The sequence below is a fragment of the Acomys minous genome (assembly GCF_964271855.1).
Source record: "Acomys minous genome assembly, chromosome: 2".
NCBI classification, from domain to species: Eukaryota; Metazoa; Chordata; class Mammalia; order Rodentia; family Muridae; genus Acomys; species Acomys minous.
The window spans coordinates 64,056,299-64,075,314 of record NC_140484.1 but is presented as its reverse complement, the minus strand read 5'-3'; the positions used below and the strand labels follow the sequence as shown (position 1 = coordinate 64,075,314).

Below are 19,016 nucleotides of genomic sequence, written 5' to 3'. Positions count from 1 at the left end.
CGTGGTCACTGCCAGGTTTCCTTTGGTCCAGTGATTCCCCCACACCTATGTACATACGGGCAATGCTAACTGGACTTTAGTGTCTCAGTCATTGTTCTACTGCTGTGAAGAGAACTCTTATAAAGTAAAGCAACTCTTCTAAAGTAAAGCATTTAATTGGGGGTTTGCATACAGTTTCAGAGGCTTAGTCTGTGATTATCATGGCAGGAAGCATGGCAGCAAGTCGGGAGGGGCTGAGAGCTCATATCCTGATCTGCAGGTGGGAGATGGGGTGGGGGATGGGGGGTAGGGGTGGGGGCGCAGGGGGGTGGAGGAGGAAGGAGAGGAGAGGAGAGAGGGAGAACACTGGAGTGGTATGGCGTTTTAAGACCTCCCTGCTCATCCCTCAGGGCAACACCTACTTCAACAAGGCCAGACTTCCTAATTCTTCCCAAGAGTTCCACTTGGTGAGGATCGTGCATTCAAAAATAGGAGCCTTTGGGGATCAGTCTCCTCATAAAAGGAAAGAAGATAAGAAGTTAGGAAGGAGAGTAGTTGGGAGTGAAATGGGGGAGAAGGAGGGGATTGAGGGTAGGGTATATTTTATTGCCCACACACATGAGGTTCTCAAAGAAGAAGCAAATTAAATTCAATAATAAATTCTATTCTTTGGATGCACCAGTTCAGCTTCAAGTCCAGTGATGGCCATACTGGATCATGTATTTGTGAGGTGTGCTGGTCCTACAGCACCTTTTATTAAGGAGGCATTGTATTGCATCATTTCTGTCACTCATAAGAGCTGCTGTCTGTCATGCTCACTGTCTGCTCAGTACAGGCATAGTATCATTAGTTCTTGGGCCAAACGGGGAAGGTGTCCAACCGCAGTGTCATCTTGTAGATTTGAAAATGGCATGCCCGGAGCATTAAGGTAATGTGCCCAAGATCTACAGAGGGGCCTGGTGGACTTCATCATTGCTATTACCATCTTTTTAATTTAATTAATTTTTATTCAGATACATTTGCATACTATTCAAAGTGTATAATTCAGGGTTGTTTTTTCCCTTTAGTTTATTCACAGAGTGGAGTAACTCTCTGGCTCTTCCTTCCTTCCAAGTGCTATGAGCAGGAGCAATGCCCCAATCTCCTTTCTTGGCAGCCCTACTCTACCTTTTTGAGACAGTAGCTCACACAGCCCGGGCTGGTCAGGAATCCAATATGGAGTGGAGAGTGACCCTGACCTTCTAACCTTCCACCCTCCCTCCATAAATGCTGGGATGGCAAGCATGAGCCACCATGCCTTATTTTATTTGGTGCTGGAGATTGACCTCAGGGATAGGAGTTCTACCAATCTGGCTGCGTCCCAGCCCTACTTTTTGTTTTCTATAGTTTTTGTTTTCGTTTGTTTCATTTTCTGTGCCCTGATTGAAATATGGCCTCATACATGCGATGCAAGCAATTCTTGTTTTTTATCTTTAATTTATTAAAATTAAGTTTGTTGTACAAGGTAATGAATTTTGCGGTGATATATTTTTGAAGTACGTCAGACATTTTGACTGACATTCATCTTGCCGTTGCCCTCCTCGTCCTTTTTCCCTTCCTGCTAATTCTCTTCTCCTTCCCAAAGTAACTCTAATATCTTAATATCGTCTATGTGTGTATGTATTATGGTTTTTATTTCACTACATATTATTTTATTTTTTCATTTTTATTATTTTTATCATTTCATTACATGTATGCATAAACTGATGAAAAGCCTTTTTAAAAATCTCCTGGCATGAATCAGAGTGCATCAGTCTTTCGTGCAGGCATTCCGGAGTTTTCCAGGGGCTACGTGTCAGAAGTTGATTTAAGACATAAAATCTGCTTTTCCTTTGATACAAGCTTTTTAAAAATTGTGCTGGGAATGGATTCAAGCTATTTTTATTTTTATTTTTTATTGGCTTCCTGGATATGCTATTCTGTCTGTGTGAAAGGATATTGCACATGCCCAGATGGAATGCCCATCGTGTGGCAGGAGAGTCTTCTTCCTCAGCTACCAGGTGCTGTATAGTCCTCCCCTGCAGGTGTGTACCTCCATCCTTGAGGTGGCATATATTTTGTGGTCCCTAGCATGATTTAACATTTCAGAATGTTTAACTTCTGTAGATTGAAATACAGGCTAGGAAAAGGCCCATTAAACACGGAGCTTTTTAGATGAACGTGGTGTGGCATGTGCTTATAAATTCAATATTTGGATAACTGAGATAGGATTATGAATTGGAGTCCAGCCTGGGTTATATTGACAGGCCTTGTCTCAAAAAAATAAAAAAAAAATAGAGAAGAGTTTTTACCATAGTTATTCTGTGCTTTGGGAGGAGGCAGCAAAGTAGCTACTGTGTGGGTAGATTCATTCAAAGGCCACTGTAAGGCATTAATTTTCCTGGTGTATATTCATTTAAAGAGGCTTGCCTGGCATAATACAAATCATACACACAATAATAAAAATGATAATTTCAACAGCTCCTACTCACTAAGGGCTGGGACAGTACTGGACAGTAGGTCTGGTTTTAATCGCATGCACTTTAGTTTGTACTCTGCACCCATGTGTAAAGTAAAGAAAATCTGCACACACACACACACGTGCCCTCTTGTTCAGCTGTTTGCTATCATTCAGACCAGCTTGGAAGCCATCCGGTAAAACCGGAGCCCCAGGAAGGTGGAAGTGCTCTTACTGAGGCCTGTTTGGCCTTCAGCTGTCTACCAAGAATGGGACTGGCCTGACTGGACAGCAGCGCCTTCCTCACCACTTAGCAGGTGCGAATTGCTGTGGTTCACGGATAAAATGAATGTGAGTGGAGGTGCATGCTAACTGACAGCCCTCTAAAGGAGACACACACACATACACATACACACACACACACACACATACACAGACACACACAGGCACACTCCTGCATGCATTCCCCCCCACACACACACAGAGGCACATGCATGCAGTCACATGTGCACACATGCACGTGTGCGCGCACACACACACCACACAGGTCTTGGTTTATGTGCTCAGTTTATTCCTGTTAAGAACAACAGGAACTCCCCTCTCACTGAGTTTGCCTCCCCTTGAGAAGTAGCACAGGTAAGGCAGTCAGTCTTTCTGATGGTCCATGAACTTGGACCTGGAGGTGTAGGACATGACTCCCTTTGCCTCTGGGCCTGGTCCCCCCAAAAGATGCCTGGGACATTGTGTTTCTTCCTTTGAGGGTGTGTAATGGGCTTCTGCTGACACAAGGCTGGACAGTGCTGCCAGCCACACTATGTTCTTGGAGGCCTGCCTCAGATCCCTGGTTTGGGCAATGTGGCCTCTGGCCTTCCAGGGATGTCTGGCAGACATGCCTGTCTGGTGGGTCTGTCCATCTGTGTTCAGATATAGAGCTGCCTGCATGCAGAGTGGTTTCGTGGTGATGCTGGGCCTGGGGACCTTTCCTAGTAGTTCCTCCGAGGATGCTTTGTGCCAAATCCTTCCCCAAACATCACCTCCCTCTATTTTCACCATTACAGTACTCTCACACCCATTTCCCCAGCACAGCTCCATACCCATCTGCCAGAAAAGATAGCCAGCGACTCTTTATCGCCTCAGGGAGCCCAGTGAAGGGAACTGTTCTGATTTTGGTTACTCTCTGCCTTGTTTTCTCAGCACAATGCAACCCAGGCTAGAGTGGATCTCATTAAGTAGCCCAGGCCGACTTGAACTCACAACTGTCCTCTGGGCTTAGCCACCTGAGTTTTGGGATTACAGACGTGAGTCTTCAAACTCGGCTTCAAATATCTTTACACACAACAAACTGTCAGTGGAGTTGCTTGTCACCAAGACAGTCAGGATAACAGACAAGTGATGCTGCCAAGGCCTGGAGGCTGGGCGAGTGGTGGGTGCTCCGTTGAGGGAACCAGACATGGTGGGTAGTGTCTCCTTGCCTGAGCTGAGCATGTAGAGTTTCCTCCTTCCCCCTGAGGTAATACTGACCGTGCACCATGGAACCAGCACACTCAATTAGCTCTGAGAACAGTGTAGTCAGCCACTCCTGCTTTCCCAGCAGAACAGATAAATGGAGCCACAAGAACTGGACTTAGGCCAGGACATCTGGTTCCAGAGCCTAAGGGGCCAGCTCTGAGTGAACCACTCAGAGACACATTCTTCCTCTAGCCTGTGCTGGCCAGCTCACAAGGCTTTCTACTCATTAGGCCGTAGCACAGACGCTTTCAACCTTCCTAATGCTGCAACCCTTTAATGCACCTCCTTATGTTGTGGTGACCCCCCCCCCCACCATAAAATTATTTTCATTGCTTCTTTGTAACTAATTTTGCTATTGTTATGAATCTCAATGCAAAGCTTTGTAACAGTCTTAGGTGACCCCTGTGAAAGGGTCATTTGATCTTTAAAGGTGTCGTGACCCACAGGTTGAGAACCAGTGCCTTAGCAGCTCTGCTTTTTCCATCTGAGCTACTTTGGGAATTCACATGACTTCCAGAATGGTGGCAGTCACATGGATAGGAACCAGATGGACAGGCATAGCTCAGGGCTTGTTCCATGTTTAGTTGGGCATATAGGGGTCATGTGTTCCCCCAATGGGAGTTAAAGTGGGCTCAACGGAAGGAATTAAACTGCAGCTCTCTGCAAGGGACTGGCTTGAAGGGTGGAGCTTGGGCACGGTTGTCCAGTGTGTTCTGACATATTGGTCTGGAGGGTTGCTCTGCATTAGGAGCTAAATATGGCTGAATGCAACAGATGTAATATAAAGGAGGGTGGATATGGCTTGTGGACATTGAAGCTCCACAGGAAAGGCATCTGGAATGAGTCGCTGTTAATAGCATGTTCCAGAGGTCATTCCCTTGTCATTGCATGGAACATTGCATGTTCCATAGTCTATTTTTGGGTAGTTTTCGCAGCCATGCCACCTATTGAGTAGCTGTTTGCCTTGGCATGTTGGCGTATGTCTCAAGTTCAAAGGGGATGGTCCTATCTGTGAAACACTTTGGCTTTTCCATCCGGGTCATTGGAGTAGATAGGTGAGACTGGGGAATTAGGATGAAGTCTCCCTGACACTAGCAACCCAGACACAAAGATGCCAACTTGCTGGCTCTGACAGCCCCCTTGCTATGTGCTGTACCTCCGCCCCTGGCTTTCTGTGGGATTCCTAGACAGCTCCTGGTGTCATGTCCAGCAGTGCTTAGCGCCTTATGCATTATGTCTGCACAGGGATTGGTAATTAAAATTTGGTGTCAACAAGTGAAGCCACGTGTTCACATTGGGTTATTTTGGTTTTTGCTTTGTTTTGTTTTGTTTTGATTTGTTTTTAAATCTCCGTGACCAAATATCTGATAAGAATCAACTTAAAAGATTAAGGGTTTATTTTGGCCCACTGTGTGGGTGAGTGGCCATGGTGGCAGGAACAGCTCTAGCTGTCACTCCTCCCCACATCACATTTCAACGGAACAGGAAGCAAAGGGCAGGCATCCTGGCTAAGCTGGCTTTTTAACTGTTTTCATTCATGTTCACTCCTGGACCTATGAGATAGCACCAGCCATAATCAGAGAGGCCTCCATCCTCAGTTAAGGACCTCTGGAGAATCCCTCCCGGACAATCTAGCAGTGTGTTGTTGAGGTGCTTCTAGCTCCTGTCAAGTTGACAGTGAAGGTTAATCATCATGCACACATGCACTGTGCCGTATTTTCTTCTGGAACATGGAATTCCTCATCATGCACACATGGACCACTCCATACCTCTTCTGGAAGATGGAATTCCTCCTAGATGCACTCTAGGGAGAAGGTGCGAGTGGAATTTGAGAATGCCCTGGTTGATCTATCTCCTTGTCAGACCAGGGAGCAGAAGGGCTTGTGTTATTTCTGATTCTTTCTGGCCTGTGCCCACCTCCCCAGTCTCTGATTAAACTGTTGTCCTTGGGAAAGTTCAGCGGGTGCTTTTGAGTTCAGAGTGTGTTTCCGAATGCATAGAGGAGCCCTTCCATTGCTGAGTGTGATTTCGTTTTCCTTCCATTAAAAAAAAACTTAGGGAACATTAATGCGAAACATGCGTTTATGTATCATTAATGCCATAAATCCTAAAATGTACACTCCTGAAAACGAGCTACATCTATTTCCTGTTGCCAAGTTCTCTGCGCTCACCTGCTTTGCATCTTAAAGAAGGGAGAAATGGCTGCCCTGGTGTCAGAACTCGGGGCTGTAAGCAGACAGGTCATTTTGGAAAGTGGATGCTGTCAGGATTCAGCTGGATTTCCAAACTGGAAGAGACAATTAGGAACTTCATTTCATCACTAATCTGTGCCCATGTTGCTCTTCTACTTACGCTTTGAATATTCTTGTTATGTTCCTAACTAAACTACAAATGAAAACGCAAACCTTCTTTGACCTGGACCTCAACTCCCAGGTTTCTGTTTACAGTCTTGTCTCTCTGTCCCTGATTTCTATTTTCTCATTCTCACCTCTTCAGTCTACTCCAGGGGGCTGTCTGGGGAGAAAGGCTGCTGTACAGCATTGTTGCATCCCAGAGCTGCGCCCTTTCCCTTAAGGAAGGGACTCCTGTCTGCTTGTTCTAGGAAAAGACTGGAAATCTGCAGCTAAATAGGTTTCTGTTGTTGTTGTTGTTGTTGTAGGAGGAGGAGGAAGTACTCTTATTAATGTTGTAAAATTGATGGATTGAAAGTGAGACCAGTAGATGATAACCCATCACATGTGCAACTGCATGGGGCTTGCAATGCCAGGAGATGTGCAACCGGAGGGGGAATGTGCATAAAGGTGTCTATGATAAACATGTTTATGATGTGTTTACAGAGGCATACAAAAGAATGCAGGTGCCCATCTGTGAATGCTTACCAGTGACAGTGAATCAGACCCTTGAGAGGGCACACAGCTCTCTTGCAGCCCTGAAGGCTTACCCTGCTGTTCCCTCCTGCCTGACAAGCCTGTGTTCTCTGCAGACTGCAGAGAGATCCTGCTCCCTATGATGACAGACCAGCTCAAGCACCACCTGGAGAGGCAGGAGGACCTGGAGGCATGCTGCCAGCTGCTCAGCAACATCCTGGAGGTGCTCTACCGGAAGGATGTGGTGAGTCATGGTGATGGTACCAGGGGCAGCCTCAGCTGCCATTGCCTGAGCCTTGGACACATGCTTATAAATCGGCCTGCCTTGTTGAAAGAGCAGTGGCCTTCATCTTTAGCCTTTTTCTCTCTCTGTAGAGTTTTACCTTTGAATTATTTTTATTTATGTGTATGCCATGATTGTTACATTGCAGCAGTCACCTTTCTGAATTGAAATAAGTTTTTGTTTTCTGAGGCCAGAGTTCTCACCCTGGGGGTCAGGTGAAGGCTTGGCCGGTAGTTACCATCCTTTTTCTTTTTTTTTTTTTCAAAGAGAAAAAATTTTATTGATATAAAATGCACTTATAAAATGTCCACAGAAGACGTAATTTTTCACTGCTATATAAATTTATTGGGAATGTTATTCACATCTATTATCACCTAAGACATACTGTAAACAATGAGTTATGCCCTAAAACAAATGCGTGATTCTCAGCAATCATTGGTTTACTCATTAGTAAGGGTACACAATCACATCTATATGCTGGGATGTGCAATGACGTACCATCCTTTTTCTTCTTCTTCTTCTTTTTTTTTTTTGTCATGCTTGGACTTATTAAGTAATTTATGAACAAAGCCACCTGTGCTTCTGGACGCTCTCTGCTCTGCTCCCCACAGTGCTTTGTGAGCTTTGCAACTCCGTCTCATATTTCTAAATCCCGTGTTTATTCCGGTGGCTTCTTATTTCTCTAGTCTGAATCAGGTTCAGGCAGGTATCTGGATATGCCCTCTCCGATCGCCAGCATGCCATGTAGGTTTGTTCACATGCGTACACTTGGGTAATGTTACTCATTCTCCAGGTGCTGCTGGGATCGGGATAGAAAGAGCTCTCTGTGTGTTACCACTGAGTGGAGACTGAATCCCATGAGCAAGATTGGGGGGTGGGCTCCAGTGTGCCTAGGGTCACCTTACATGCCAGTGCACACATGCGCGCGCGCTTGCGCACGCGCGCGTGCGCGCGCGCACACACACACACACACACACACACACACGCATACACGTATGCATTTACTCCTGTTCGTTGTTTGTTCCTTCCTTTCAGCAGTAAGTCATTCACTCTGAATTAGTCACTTAACTTTTTGCTGTCCCTAAATACCTGACAAGATTTAGCTTAAAGGAGGGGAGGTTGATTGTGGCTGACTGTTCAGAGGACCTAGAACATTCTGCTGGTGGGGGGAGCAGTAGGGCTGGGCCAGGTTCTAGCTGTAGCTATAGGGGGCTGGTTGCTTCCATCTGGGAAAATCAGGAAGCAGCCAAAAGGGGGGGGCATGTTTGTGTTCTTTTGGCTTTCTCCTTGTCCCTCTTTTATTCAGTTCAGGACTCTACCTCATGGGCTACTGCCACCCATCCTCAGAATGTATCTAACCTTCTCAGCTCTGGGCAAACAGCCACAACCAAAGCTGTACCTTCCCAATGCCCTAGGTGTATCTGTACCTAATAGAGTTGACGATGTTGATTGACTAGCCCATTCTCCGAGGCTGGTGCTCAAAGGATGAGGTGCATCTGCTTGATGGATGATGAGACAGCTTCATCAAGGGCATGGCCCTCGCCCAAGACTTGAATGTCTTCCTCAGGCCTAGCCCCAGTCTTCCCATGCCAGGCCAGAGGGGCTGTAGGCAACCTCAAGGAAGAGCCTGTGACTATGCCAAGGTGCTCAGGTGCCTGCCTACCCAAGCCATGGCGTGGAAGAGAGTCCACAATCCCATTTCACGTTAAACAAGGGAATAAATTCTCCCTAATGGAAAACCCTATGGCACTGTGAATTTTAGATAATTTGCTGCACTGGTGCTAAAACATCCTGTTCCGAGAGGCAGTTAAGTTATCGGGATGTGACATGCAGAGCGGGGCAGAGCAGTCAGTGTTGTTATCTGCCTGCCTTCCGTTTACAGATGGCCAAGAGTCTCTGGAAGACTAATTGGCCGTCTCACCAGGGATCATAAACATTATATTGTTTAAAATGGATTTGCTTTTAGTTTTAAGGTTTGCTTAAATTAATTTACTACGATTATGTAACAAATTATCATTAATGGGCTATAATTAATAAAAGGCCTCGAGTTTTCTTCAGGAAGGCATTTGCCTTTGACGAAGACCATTTTTCATCTCGTTAAGGCTTATAATTGATTGACTTTCCTCCACAGAGCAGCTGAGTTTGGTGACGAGCGTTTGGGCTTGTGGGGCCCTGAAGGTTTGTGGTCTTGACTTTTATCGGTGTCTCTTCCCTCCAGGGGCCGACGCAGAGGCACGTCCAGGTCATCATGGAGAAACTGCTCAGGACAGTGAACCGGACGGTCATTTCCATGGGCCGGGATTCTGAGCTCATTGTAAGTGCCCAGAGACACACTCTCACGTGTTCCCGAGACGTCCACTTTCCCCAAACGCCTGTCCCACGTCTCCTCTTCTCACTGCTGCTGGGACATGAACTTACTTTCTTAAAAGGTAGCATCCGACTGAGAAACAGTCTGTTCTTACATTCCATAATTCTCGAAGCACCTGTCAGAGGGGAATAGGACACTAACCAGTGTATCAGAGACAGACGCTTGGCACTGGATTTTTTGTCATTATTACTTTTTCTCAAAGATGCATATTTTTTTTTTCAAGCCTTCACTCTCCTGGTAGTTTCTTTCTTTGTATTTATGTTGGACATATTTTTGATAACATTTTATGAAGTACCTTAAAAAGTAATTGAGGTAACCCACCTTACCACTTCTATTGTCTACTAAATGTGTTCTAGTCGTTTCTCTCACAATGGGTTGTTACCTGTGGAAACGATTTATTCCAAGAACGTTTTATCAAGTTTCAGTGGTCATTATACGTCCAGGTCATGGTGACTGGCACGCAGAATTTGTCATCTCCATCCTCCCAAATAGCTACGTTTGGTTACTTAGGTGTGACACCCACATATGTGTCCTAGTTGCCATTTTATTGTATCAAGTGCACATCATTATTTATCTCACATTGCTGGATGGCCTCTGGGAGGTGGGGATGGAGGAGAAAAAGCTTCCTTGACTGAAGAAACAAAAGCTTTTTTTTAGCCTTTTGGCCCCACAATCAGGAAAGACACACTGGTCTTTGTTGGTATATGGCCCTGACCCTTTCTACCCATCCAGGGAGTGAACACACAAGGGGAAGCTGGGATTGCACAGCCGTCTTAGCCTGGGCCCTGTGTCCATGTCTGTAGGCTTCACAACAGATGGATGATATAGGGAGGTAGTCTAGAAGGTAGACTGAGTGTGTTTCTGTCCAACTGTGCATGTTTCGTCTGACTTCCAGGTGTTCAGATTTCCCTTGAATATACATACATACATACATACATACATACATACATACATACATACATACACATATCCCAAACTCCTTTAAGTTTGGGATATCATGGGTGTGAACTGGACACTCAAGGGTTCCCTGAGAATTGGCTGCAGTTTACAGAGGCGTTTCCAGCACGGCTCTCTTCATGTGTTCCAATTGTGACTTTCTCAGGAACTGGAAACATCTCTATGTGTTACCAGTCAGTGGAGAGTGAACCTCATAAACAAGACTGAGGGTAGTCTTCAGTGTGCCTCGGGGCTCCCACGCGATCCTGCTCTGGTGTACTGGGCATGCGGTCACGTGGAAACTAAGAAAGGGGCTGCAGGTAGACCGGGGGAGTGTGGCTTGGGGCCCCAGCGAGCATCATGATGTTCTGCGGTGGCCCTCCTTAGAATAAGTTGGATTGAAAGTTGGAGTTGTTATGGTGGTGGTCAGGGGCTTTCTGATGCTGCAGAGGTTTCAGCATCTACATGTGGCCAGCCAGCAGGTGGAGTTGAATACAAGGTGCCTGATAAACTGGCCTTGCCTTTGTCTAAGGTGGAGGGGCGTGGTCCTGTTTGGGAGAGGGCAGTTTTATGTGTCTGGGTAGGGAGATGAGGCTCTGTCTGGTTAAGGGAATAATAGCTCTGTTCAGGGAAAGCGACCCTACCTTTAGCTGGGGATGCATTGCCTTTTTCCCCTCTGGCTAGTTGGACACTAACTAAGCTGCATCCCTCTACTTCGGGACTCTGTCTTAGAGCTGTTCTCTCTTGGTGTACAGTCCCTGACTAGCAGCTAAACCCGAGAGAGGAGGGCAAAGAGGAAGCTTATAGAAGTTCACAGGTGCACTTTCGGAGGCAGCGATTATAAGGAGTACTGAAAAGCCTCATAAGGGAAGTGTGCATTGAGTATGGGGGTCTAAGCGTCTTTGGAATGTTTCCCTAGCTGAGTCCTAATAACCACAGCAAGTTGTTATTGGCCGTTTGAGCTGGGCACTAACTACTAACAACTTGGAAGATTCTTATTTCTGGCTCCTCCTGCCTAACTCCCACTGCCTAAACAACTGCAGAGCACTGACCCCAGTACTTCGTGGATCCTGGTTCTAATGCCAGCTTGTCTCAGCCTCTGCTGTGTGACCAAGGTTGTATGCTGATGGCTGTAGACCATTTCAGCAAGCATCAATGAGTGATGAAGGTGCCTCTCTGCTCTCTGCCGTGCACATAGGTAGCACCCCAGGGAAATAAGCCCTCTTCTGTCCCTCGCTTGCTTCTTTTCCATAAGACAGACTCTACAGTCTTCTGCAGGTAAAATCCAGATGCTGAGTTGACACTGACTTTCATGATGGGTTGGTTAGTGTCCAAGCTTAGAGAAGCCCTTGCATTCCAAGGGCCACTCACTTAGCAATCCCCTGAGATGAAGTCTTCAGTGTGCTTCAGGTGGGTATGAAGTAAGGACCTCCATTAGGCCTTCCCATCGGCAGCCACATCCACACAGAGCAGTGGGTCTCAGGGGTGCACGACACTGTCAGGGAGTGAATAAGTTTGGTGGACTGCCACACCCAGGCTCATCTCCCATACCCCTGACCTAAGCAAAAGTCTCCAGAAGTCAAGGTCGGGTGGTGGGGTAGGGTGGTGGTTGGGGTCTTAAGCCAACTTCTCCCAGTTCTGAAAACCTCAGATATCTATAAAAACGAATCAGACTTATTTTGAATTTGTCCTGTGAAACCAAGCTGTCATGGACGAAATCACAAAAGGAAATGTGAATGAGCTGTATTATTTAATAAGCAATGACAGCGTCAAGATATATCAAGAAGGATGTTGGCTGTTTAAGATGTGAATTGGTGAGAGGTGTCTGTCAGTCATCTGCCTTCCCCAGTCCCCTCTCTGCTGTCTACAGAGTAGTGGGACTGCAGAACTTCCCCTGTGTGTGTCACCTTGGAGTTACCTTCTGCACCAGCTGGGGATGCATGCATCAACTTAATGCTGTTGCTCCATGAATTGAGATTAGGGTGGGCTCTTCCCAAAAGCATCCCCAACAAGGTGGGCAGAGCCTCCCCTGTGGGTCCTCTAGGGTGGAAGCGGAGTAGAGGATGGTTTACAGAGCTGCTGTGGGTGAGCTGTACCATTCCATTGTGCTCCGGAGATCCCCGTCTTCCTGGGCTACTCACTTGGCATAACTGTAGTGGAAATTGTATAACTATGAACCAGCTGGAAAGTTATAACTGATTGCTCAAAATGGATTTTTTTTAAGTAGAAGTTATTTTTTTTTAAAAAAAAAACCTTCTGAGTAGATGTGTTTTATTAGAAGTCTTATTCCCTGACACTGTCAAAGTTACTACTGCTATTGGGCCTGCCTTTTTTCCACTGGGTGAATATTTATTAGGCATTCAGTCTCTGCCTGGCAGTATACTGAGTTAGGAGTGGGCGGCCTCACACAGAAGTGGACAAGCTCCCACAGACCGTGTACAGCCTCTTTCATCCACATCTGCAGTGCGTTTATATAAGCTCTGCTTCGCACTCTGTCATATGGCCTTTGTTTAAGCAGACTGCATTTGAAGTGACCATGGAAACGCTTTTCATACACGGGAGAATGTTTCTTGATCCTAAATGTCATCATTAAGCTAAGCCAGTAAATGAACTAATAAAATATAAACAAAGTCCCTCTACTTCTCGGGTGTAGAATGGAGAGCATGTAAATTCCGAAAACAGGCTAGGCCATAACCTTCCCCCTGAGTTAAAAGGGGCTTTTAATCTCTGCTCCACTTAGAAGTTCTTTAAGAAGAACCCTCGAGTGTTGAGAAAGCAGGTATGAAGCATGGACCTGCCTTTGACCTTACACATCCACATGGGAACAGGTGGCAGGGGTACAAAGTCTCCATCAGAGACTCTTGAGCGGACTACTCAGTTTTCCATTGTGTCTGACTTTACATGTTATTTGTCTCTCCCTCTTGGAAGCCTGTCTAGACTCCCAGAATTCCATCATTCCTTCCCGGGATGTGTGATACTATGCAGGGGCATGTAGTTGTATCCAGGTAGCTAGAGCAACCATTTGTATTTCCCATGGGGTAAGCTGTGGCCAGGCAACAATCATTAACACATGGGGGATATTCCTTCTCTTGCCGCAGGCAGCTGGCTGCTTCTCTCCAATGGGATTACGTTCTGGTAACGAGCCCTTTAAAACTGTAATGGAGTGAGGACAATGGCGACAGAGTTTTCTTTGGCCTGGGTGCACATCAGAAGACTTGAAATTACCAGCTCACTTAGGCAGTGATGTGAATCTCCCTTAAGGAAAGAGTCCCCTGGGAAGTTCGCAGGGGTGAGCTTGGTGGTGCAGAAGGTCTTTCTGGATTCTCCACTGACTGTGACCTTGGGAGCCTCTGCCTCGCCAGACTCAGCAATGGACAGGCATTGGTACATGCTATAGGGCATCGATGGGTGCAGTGTGTTTGAGACATGGAGCCACAGCCTTGGTGGGGCATTCACTAGCATCTCAGGTCATTTATAAGGGCCAGGGATGCATCTGCATGAAAGAAAGGTGTTAATTTTAATACTCCCATGAAAGAGTATCTTTTCACTAAGTCTCAAAACAATTTTGTCACCAGCAAATTACATCCCTCTGCATGAGCTTTGGTGTTGAGATTTGTATTTTCTTGGTGTTGATGTACGTGCTTTTAGAAATCCTTACTGGTTAAAAAAACAAACAAACAAACAAATGAAAATAAACAACAACAAAAAACCCTTCATTTCTTGAAATGGTGTGTTATAGATGTTTCAAGTGGAAGGAGCTTGATTTTTGAATACAAGCTACACACCAGCTGGCCAACTGTATTGGTGGCCTTCAGAAATTCAGCCTGGTATATGCATATGTGTGAGCAATGACTTTATAAGTTCATTTATATTTGGTGTTGGCAGGGTGATCTTTCTTGTTTTTTATAGTCCTGTGTCCCAGGGTTTTTTTTTTCCCCCCACCAAGGTTGGTCACTAACAGTAGCCTTACAGCAAAGGAAATAAAAGTCCTTTCATCACCTGGGTAAAATTCTTGGATGCTCATATCAGACTTTGGAGGTACCCCATATTAATTACTAAAGTGTATATAAGCTAATGAGTCGCTTTGCCATGACCTGTGACCTACCATAACACATGCTACGTGTTATGGCTTGATTAGTTTGTTAATTCCCCAAACTGGATGATACTTTTGATCTTTGTGTTATATAGCTATTTTCTTCCAATAAAATGAATTGGCTTCACCCTTATCTGAGGCCAAATGGTATGAAAGATCATATTTTTAAAGAGATAAAAGATGCGGGTGAGGCAAGCTGTTGACATGGTCTTGAGCTAACGTCACCATCACAAAACTACTCCCATGGGTGGCGACTGAGTCAGATGAAAAGAGTCCTATAAAAGCAACCCACCAGTGTATGGGGCAGTTAGCCAGTGGCCACGCTGCTCACAGATGACCTGGGAGAAGTTCATGGCCCTTGGCTGTTTCTCATTCTTGCTCACTTCTTGAAAGGCAACAAGGCAAACTTTCCCCTGCAGGCATCTCTTCTCTTTCAGTGAATGGTGCTGTGTGTGTGATGTGACGCAACCTGTTGCTGTCCACAAGGAAAACGATGTTGTCAGGCTCATGCCTCATTCTGTCTGAATGAGATTGGGGGGGGGGAGGGGCGCTTCTTTCAGCTGATGCTGGGACAACTGCTGTCAAATCCTCGCACCTTGTCTGCCACCCTCAGCTATGCAACAGCTGCTACCAACCTCGTGGGTGGCACAGGAGCTCAACAGCATGGTTTTTCTGTGCACTGGGTCCCTCCCATCCAAACTCTGATGGTCTTGTGGAATGCGTCTTCTCGTGTTTATATGAGCGGTTCTCTTAGGCGGTGCCAGTAGGTGACTAAGAACTGACTCTTGAATTTGCCTAAACATTCCTCCCATGGATCTGAGCTTTGTGTTTTGAGCCTCCTTCTTCTGACTGTCCCCAGCACTTGCCTTCATCTCCTTCATTCCACAAGGCAAATGTGAGGACAGCAATGTCTCATATTTACATCCGCAGTGACCTGCATTTTTAGATAGGACATCTCCCACAGGGGGTGCAGGCCACTTCTAAACACTGGGTGGTCTTGGGATAGACTTAGCTTCTAAGGTTGTATGTACATCCAGGCTAGAGTGATTGTTTCTTCTTCAGAGGAAAAAGGAAGAAAAGAGCTAGACACTCCTCTTGGGCCCTGTTTGATGCTCTAGACTCTACCGAGCCTAGAGAGAAGCCATCTACTTTAGGCCATGGAAAGTAGCAACACTGGGTGAGTCTGGTAATCTTGGAGGCTCCTCAAATATTAGACCTAGGCAGAAGGATGAGGAATGTGTCCCCCATACATAGCCTAGGAAACAGGCTTTCAGAGAAAGACCTAAAAACAAAGCAAAACAAAACAAAGCAAAACCAAAACCAAAATAAAATAAAATAAAAATTAGACCTAAGTTAGGCACATGATGCTATGTGCATGTATGTACCCTGGTGGCTAAGTCCATGCAAGAGTGCTCAGTAAATGTGTCAGAGTGGACTCTCTGGGTTGGGGTTGGGGGGATAGGGAGCACCCAGGGTATATGACTGTCTTATTTCTCAGATCCCATCAGAGTGCCTTTTAGGCCAAATATCTATCCATTGTTATTTTCATAGATTTTTTTTCCCTAAGACATAGAGGCAGTGAAAGAAGTTTGGTAGCCACACAAAACATTACCTTTGATTTTTTTTTATTTAAAAATTAATAAAGATTTAATGACAAGTATAATAATTTACTCTCTATACGTAATGCCATGAGTACATCTACATAAGGAGGGGACACTGAATGTTTTTACTTGGTTTTGTGTAAAAGGTTTAACATCTATCTTTCCAGGAGAAGGGCCATCCTTTCTCATTGGAAATTTGTGATTCAGCTATGAAATGAGCTTAAAAATGCATGTTGGTTCCTGTTTGGGGGAGATGCTTTTTCTTTTGAGGAGGAACTAGTTTATCTTCAGAGAGTCATTTCTGACTCTTGGATGTCTCGTCTTTTGATTTGGGGGCCTAGGCTGGTTTGAAACACATGTACTCACATTTAGACAGATTGCAGCGCTGGACAGAAAGCTGCTGACCCCTTCCTTCGACCTGCTGAGAACATGGGAATCTTCAAACACATGGGACGAAAACTGGTTGCCAACATTTTTTATAACATCAGTTAAAAACAGTATAAAAACATGAAACACATGTTTGAAGTTTAGTATGCATGAAACAATTGCACTTCCTTCCAGTGCAGGATCAACTTGGTCAGGGGTCTTCTCCAACAGTCCTGCTCGTCTATGGATGTGAATTCCTATAGAGTACCTCCAGAGAGGCGTGTGTGTGTGTGTGTGTGTGTGTGTGTGTGTGTGTGTGTGTGTGTGTGTATGCACACATGCCCAACCTTCATTTTCTATTAAGCATACCTCTGTAGTGTGGATTGAGTATCCCCAAAGAATAGTCACACAAAATATTCTTTTGGCCTTTTTTTTTCCTTTTACAGACCAGCTCAAATAGCTATCTCTAGAGCCTTGTATAGCCCAGATGTTTAGAACTCAATGAAGTCGCTGAGTCCAGAGGAAAAGCCTTAGCTCCTCCCCACCAAAAGAAGGCCACGCCCTCTCCCATGGCTGAGCCAGCTGCTGTGGGTTTGCCATCTGATCCACGGAGGCTGCCACCAGCATGCGGTTCCAGCCGAAAGTGCTGGACGGACACTGAAGACTAGGTTCTTCTGGCATGTTCACAAACTATGCAAAATTTTAAGTTATACAAAAAAAGAAAAATAAATAGAAGGCAAAAGAAGATCCTTACTCCCTACATGAGAAACAGAACACTCAGAGAAGTCATTAACACACAGGAGGATTTTGATTTCTATAAAAAAGATACTTCTTAAAGTGCAAAGAAATGAGTGGAAAAATAACGGAGTGGAGGTTTACTTTTTCATGTGTAATCAAGAAAGAATACTTGAGTGTAACGGCGGATTTTTTTTTAAATGCCTAAAAACATTTGACATTTGACAGTTTTCCTCACACTGTTAATACAACTCACAGGTAGGTTAAATGTAGGTGATGGTAGGTTTGGCCATTGGTAGCAGCAGCTAAGGGAAACACACTGTTTCTCTCTGAGATGGTCAGATCTCGCACAGTAGTGACAAAGCATAAAGAACTGTATAAAACACCTGGCTGCGTTAAGGGATGGGGACTGAACCACAAAAACCAAAACCAACCAACCAAACAAACAAACAAATCTGCTTTCGGCCAAAGCCCAGGTACCCGTGACTTAGAGGTAACTATATTACCAGTTTGTGTATCTTTGTCTGTTTTCAAATTCTTGCCCGATCCAACATTCGGCCTTTGGGTACCCAAAGATAAAAAATAAACAAGATCTAGGAAAGCTTAGTGTCCAGTAGCTCTGACCCTGTCAGCTTCAATGATTGAAGGCATATTATGACTCGGGATGGGGTGGGGGTGGGGTGGTTCCTGGCTGCTGGCCACTTGGAACATGAGCAGTAAACATGTTGTCCACCTGGAGATGAAGAGGGTGCTAAATCTGTGGTGTCAATGTGACACTGAGATGTGGTCACTTGGCTTAGCGCTACAGCACACGAAGGCAGATAATACATAGAGTCACATTTTTGAGATTATTCATGGTCCCCGACCACTTGGAAAAAAATTGTGCTTTCTCCGGAATTTAATGTGCTGGAAACTGCACTCGCCCCCTGCTTATTTGCAAAATGAAAGATAAGATGAAGTCCTTCGCCAACACAAGGCTTGCTTTCTCTTCTCATTAAAAAAACAAAAAAACAAAAACAAAACAAAAAACCCAACAACAACAACTCATAAACGGCCAAAAATAAGGAAAAGTTCCACTGTCTACTGAGGGACAGCCTGCCGTTTGGAACGGCGATAACTCAATACCCATTCATAGATAGGGGGCTGCCGTGGGTTAGAGTTTTTCCTTATCTTTGACTACGTAAGTTTTATTTCAGACTCTACACCCCACACCAGTGAGCTGCGAAGGACAGCTGGCAAGGGGTGACGGTCAGTCCCTTGCTGCTCATTATCTGTTGATGCAAAGGCCTTTTTGGTACTCAGGGCGAGAAGCAGGGGGCAGGCATTGGTGCCGCAGCTCCCTTGATCCTATCCGTTTTGGGAAAGGACGGACTTAAATTCCAGTGGATTTGAAAGACAGTCTGGGTCCTCTCAAGCCCCCGAGTCTTAAAGAAACCAGAGTTTCCATCTTCCGTGCTTTTTGGACTCAGTTTTAGATTTTTGCTTGGGCGTGGAGGAGTAAGTCTCCTGAGTGTAAGGCGAAGGAGTGACCTGAGTTTCCTCAACAGGGTGCAGTTTTCTCAGCACAGGTTGGAGTTTGTCTTCCTGTTGCTTAAAATCCAGCTCCACACTAGAAAGAGACAGAACACAGGGTTTAGTGTGTGACCCCAGCGAGCCGGTGACCCCCTGTCATTGTTATGTTCACTCATACTCTATTTATATAACAACTGCACTGTTTCTTTTTTTTTTTAATTTTTTATTTTTTCCTCCTTTATTAATTTATTCTTGTTACATCTCAATGGTTATCCCATCCCTTGTATCCTT

At 45.3% G+C, this 19,016-nt stretch overlaps 2 protein-coding genes across 4 annotated transcripts in view; one reads left to right on the top strand and one right to left on the bottom strand.

Annotated features, from left to right (window-relative positions):
• DOCK1 (dedicator of cytokinesis 1) overlaps positions 1 to 19,016 on the top strand; it is a 502,641-nt gene that overhangs the window by 197,400 nt on the left and 286,225 nt on the right. For both annotated transcript variants that reach the window (XM_084751055.1, XM_084751054.1), the window contains exons 26-27: positions 6,948 to 7,075; positions 9,333 to 9,428. In XM_084751055.1, the coding sequence (XP_084607181.1) occupies positions 6,948 to 7,075; positions 9,333 to 9,428 (224 nt within the window). The remainder of the gene's footprint in view (positions 1 to 6,947; positions 7,076 to 9,332; positions 9,429 to 19,016) is intronic.
• The window catches only part of INSYN2A (inhibitory synaptic factor 2A), a 61,452-nt gene continuing 56,036 nt past the window's right edge, over positions 13,601 to 19,016 (bottom strand). For both annotated transcript variants that reach the window (XM_084751126.1, XM_084751125.1), the window contains one exon: positions 13,601 to 18,822. In XM_084751126.1, the coding sequence (XP_084607252.1) occupies positions 18,639 to 18,822 (184 nt within the window). In that variant the 3' untranslated portion in view covers positions 13,601 to 18,638. The remainder of the gene's footprint in view (positions 18,823 to 19,016) is intronic.